Below are 5,182 nucleotides of genomic sequence, written 5' to 3'. Positions count from 1 at the left end.
TTATGTAATATATATATATATATATATATATATATTGAATTTTTCTTAGTGAAAATTTCTGATTACGTCCCTGATTAGTTTGTTAACTATTAAGTTGATCTCTATATCCAAATAGCATTAGCCTTTAGAAGCAATTTTTTAAGCTTGCCTCTAACATTAAGACTTATAATCTCATTTGAACCACCAACAAACTCTTCTCCAATAAACACTGCTGGCACACTTGATTTACACCCTAGTAATTCAATCAATGCCTTCTCCATTTCCTTCCCATTTGAAAGTTTATCGAGCTCGTAAACCATAGGGTTTGCTCCAAAACCTCGAATTAGGGTTTCGATGCTGTGAGAGATGCAACAAGTGCTCTTGCTAAGAATCACCACTGGACTTTCTGATCCCAACTTCATCACCATATCCATGATAACTTAGACCTTGATTAAAATTTTTTTATATGGTTTTACTATAAGCTATATGTATATAGAAAGTTAGTGTGTGTGTGAATATGTTTTAAGTGAAAAAAGAAAAAAAGTTTTGTAGCTTGTAGTGAGTTTGAGACTTTAAAATTGTTATGAGGAACATGAAGTTGTAGAAGGGTATATATAAGGTTTAATATATATATTAAATTGATGAAAAAAGGACAAAATAATAAAAGATTGCAAAAAGGACAAGACGGTGGATATGCAAATTATATATTCCTTGAGCATATATTTGTCAAGGGAATATCGTAGATCGTACCCTATAATATAAAGTAAATCGACGTGTGTTCATTTTAGATGAGATGATCATATAAATTAGTGTAAATTATATAAATCTCATAGTTTTAAGAAAAATTATATGAATTAGTATATTTTAATAAATAATTAATTAATTTTAGCAATACTTTTTTATTTAATTATTTTTAATAATATAATGTTAAATCTGCAAATATGTATTAAAAATGAATTATGTATGTAATATATATGAATTATAATTGTTTTATGAAATATATATTGTTTGTTTGGTAAAAAATTGACACATTTTATTATAAGTGTATTAAAATGTGTTATAAACGTATTATCCATCATTAAAATTTGTGTTATATGTGAATAATAAATTGTTCTTTATAATATGTATTAAACTTGTATTATAAATAAATAAAAAGTGATCAGATGAAAAAAAAATTATTATCATAAATAATAAATATTTTTTTATTATAATATATTTATGTAAGTTTCTCGTATTACGATGTTAGAGCAGAGAGATACATACATGAGATTCAAGTGGCATAACCACCAGGTATATTTAATTTTATCTAAAAAATATAATCAGGTTCACACATAAAAAATAATCATATTTGAAGAAAAAATTTAAAAACATTATGATTGGATTACAAAAAAATAGATATAACAGAAATGAACACGCTTGTAAGGATTATACAAAGATTTTTTAATTTTTCGGTCTTAAAATCGAATATTATTATATTATTCTTTCTCAATTCTATAGAATATATAGGCATTTTAAATTTGATATGGGAAAATAGAAGTCGAGATATCGTGTCGAAAGGTAGGGCGATAAGAACAATTGATAAGCGAGATCTCGAGTAAGTGTTCGCATAATTTTGTTTTGTCCGAAGAAATGATTCATCGAAATAATGAGTCACCATTGATATCAACACATCTGAGATCGTCAAATGCTTGGGAGTTCCTCTTTCAATCCTTTTCCTTCTTTTTTGTTGTTGAATATCTCGTTTGTACACCTCTTATCTGTTTCCCGGACCTCTAGTGAGTTACATACAGATATAGTTCGAAAACGAATTTCACATAAAAAAAAAAATAACGAAAACTGAAAGAGTTTTTATAAAATATAACATAAAATTACTTTAATAATAACGTAAATCATAAAACTTATTGAGCTAAAGTGAATAATACATGACATGAAATTGAATTACGAACAATATCCTAAAACAAAATATACTTTTGCATGAAGTCCATAATATTATACGTACTAGTGAAGAGGTATCTAGATAACTCTCCAACTTTATAATTGACTTTGCTTTAGTTATTAGCTGTATATAATTGGAATAAATTCTTATCAAATATTCCAAACATTAAATCACATGATGAGGAGGAAAAAAGTGTACTACTGCATCGATTTCCTTATCGTAAAAGTGAAATTAATTTGGTCCTTGAGCTAGGCAAATAAAAAGGGTCGATTGCAACTTCGAAAGGCCATATATTATGTTGTTGATACAAGCAAGCCGCGACTTTCGTTAACAGAGAAAATCACGAATATATACAGTTAGATCAAGTAATTTATCAATATGATTGAAATATATATAATGATAGTGTTTATGTTGTGTATAAGTATGTATATATGTATATTTAGTAAAAAGATACACAATTATCTATTTTCTACATGTTTTATATTGGTCGAAGGGTTTGAACTGCAATTATCCGTAGATCAATCTACCTTGCCCCTTCTTTCGTTGTTCATAAAGTGTTAAAAGACAAATAAATGGGTAACTTATGGAACTTTCACTAGTTTAAACGCTAATTACTTAGAAATAAGCTAATTTACAATATTACGAATCTTATTAAATTTTTGTGCTTTCAAATATAAATCCAGATACAATTTTGCAAACTGTTTCACTTACTGTTAAAATGGGCTTATTATATATGGGCTAGGTTCATTTAGGCTCACTTGATGGGTCTTTTACTTTGACCCATTATTACTACTAAAATATTATATTGTTTTTCTACCGAAATTTCTCACCAAAAAATATTTAATAGTTATTTTAGCGAATATTTTGATTGAATATATGAAAAAGAAAAAATAGTGATTTTTCATACGAAAAAATTACGAAGCTTTCTACTATTTCAGTGAGAATTTATTTTCTGTCATGCATTTTTTTAGTGAGTTTGTTTGATAAAAAACGAGTGAAAAAAATCACGTCCTCTATAGCATAAATTTCCTATTAATTAGTTTGCGGTGATTTTTAGTAACTTGCTCCATCGTAATTGATTGATTTATTTTCATCCATTATTTCTTTGAAATTCCTCAAATATCGCTTGTCAGAGGTATGAGGTTCGAAAAAAAGGGAAATTTGGGTCTGAGGTCTATCACACCTTCTATATATCAATATTATTAAGTGAAATTTTTTACTTTATCACTTTATGTAACACAAAAAAATTCATATTCATCTACTAATATTCTTTGTACATGGTTGAAATTCCACTAGAATTTAGGTGAAACACGATCATAATTAGTCTATTTTTAGATAGGGACATAATTCAGAGATATGTAACATCTTTTTGATAAAAATTTGATGCTACTTTCTAAGAAATATTTTTGTGCATATTAAAGTTTAACGAGATCGATTCCTAGCGTCCTTGTATGCTTTTATTTATGCTCCAAAAATAAACAGTTAAGTACCAAAAGGGACTGCCATTGATATAATCGGAGACAGAATTATTAGTAGGGGTATATATAGCCGCGTTGGTTCGGGTTTTTAAATATCAAATCAAATTATTTTTGTTGGATATTTGAATTTATAAATCAAATCAAACTAATAAAACTCAGGTTTTCAACTTCGGGTTTTATCGGATTTTTCAGGTTTTTTCGAATTTTCAATTTTTTCGATAAAGTATTCATACAAACATATAATTTACTTGTACTTCAAATATTTCTTTAGTCCTAACAAAATGCAACTATCTAAGTTATTTCTCAAGAAAATAACAAAAAAATATGATATGATTAATGACACTAAAATATCCAACAAAAAATTATAATAAAATCGCGTAAAACAAATATTGCAAATTAATAAGTCATAACGAAATTGATTATAATTTAAAGTACTAAATCATGCTAAAATAAGTTTAGTAATTATTAGTTACATGACTAAATATTAAAAGAAAGTAAAATTAGATCATGTATTTTAATTGTCTAAATCTATGTAAAACTAAAAAATAAATATTCAATATTATTGTCATTCTTACTGTTGAATTGATTTTCTTTTGGAAAAATTGTATATAATGGCAAACTAGCTAATAAATCAAATTAATTGCTATAACCACACTTTGATTTAATGTGTCCCGTAACAAACTGTTTGTCAGTCACCTCTCCCCCTCAAACTCTCGCTCGCCACTCTTCTCTCCGCACCATCTCTCGCTCGCTTCCTCTCACTTTTATACAAACACAAGTGTATAAAATTTTGTTTCTATTTGTATAAAGCATAGGAAATTGTATAAATACATATATTTTTGTTCCCCTCTCTCCCCTCTTTCAGATCTCGCTCGCCACTCTCCCTAATCTCGCTCGCCACCCTCGACTCTCTCGCTTATACAAACAAAAGCGAAATGTATAAATTGCGTTTTTGTTTGTATAAAGTTAGAGAAAATTGTATATAAACATGCAAATACGTATATTTTCTTCCTATACACTTATAATTATTCAATAAAAATACTCCCATGTCTAGTTTCTTTTACATTTCCCTCTTTCTCGTTTTATACAAATTCAAATTGTATATAATTTCTCTCTTTCTCGTTTTATACAATTCGATTCAATTGTATAATCCCCGTCCAAGTCTCTTTTGCCTTTCTCTCTTTCTCATTTTATACAAATTCAAATTGTATATAATCTTTCTACACACTTATAATTATACAATTCGATTTATAAACTTTGTTTTTATGTAATTCTCTGCCCAAGTCTCTTTCTCTATCTCGTTTTATACACTTTTATACAATTAGCTTCAATTGTACATGTATAACGAATTATACATTTATATGTTTGCTATGGAGTGCAATTATGCAAACTTTGTTATAGCATACAAATTATGAATTTTATGTTTGCTATATGTGAAAATTGTCATTTTCTTTTTGCATTAGTATTAATTTGATTTTTTATTTAAACATGTATCGTCTATAATCTTTATAAGATCATTAAGAATTCTAACTTTCAAACATGAAATAAATATATTAAAAGATAAAAACTATGAAAAAGTAGAAGAGATATTTAAAAATTATATCAAAGTAAGTATTTTTACGTACAAAATAAAATTTTAAAATTATATATATAGAGTGTGTTTGGTATGAAGGAAAACATTTTCTGGAAAATGTTTTCCAATTTTCTCATGTTTGGTTGGGACAAAAGTTTGGAAAATGTTTTCCAAATCAACTTATTTTCCTCAAAATTAAGGAAAATGACTTCCCTT

General features: G+C 26.9%; 1 protein-coding gene across 1 annotated transcript; it reads right to left on the bottom strand.

Annotated features, from left to right (window-relative positions):
* Window positions 1–54: 54 nt before the first annotated feature.
* Window positions 55–565, bottom strand: LOC107020114 (monothiol glutaredoxin-S6-like). The gene has a single exon (XM_015220433.2). It carries the CDS (start codon window positions 411–413, stop codon window positions 102–104), a length of 312 nt encoding a protein of 103 aa, XP_015075919.1. The 5' UTR covers window positions 414–565; the 3' UTR covers window positions 55–101.
* Window positions 566–5,182: the final 4,617 nt, after the last annotated feature.

The sequence above is a fragment of the Solanum pennellii genome, chromosome 5 (genome assembly GCF_001406875.1).
Source record: "Solanum pennellii chromosome 5, SPENNV200".
Classification (NCBI taxonomy): domain Eukaryota; kingdom Viridiplantae; phylum Streptophyta; class Magnoliopsida; order Solanales; family Solanaceae; genus Solanum; species Solanum pennellii.
The sequence above is the reverse complement of the archived record's forward strand: the minus strand, read 5'-3'. Positions and strand labels throughout refer to the sequence as shown.

What these genes read in the sequence shown, in the direction of transcription:
- LOC107020114 (XM_015220433.2), bottom strand. Translation starts at nt 413, where the DNA reads ATGGATATGGTGATGAAGTTGGGATCAGAAAGTCCAGTGGTGATTCTT.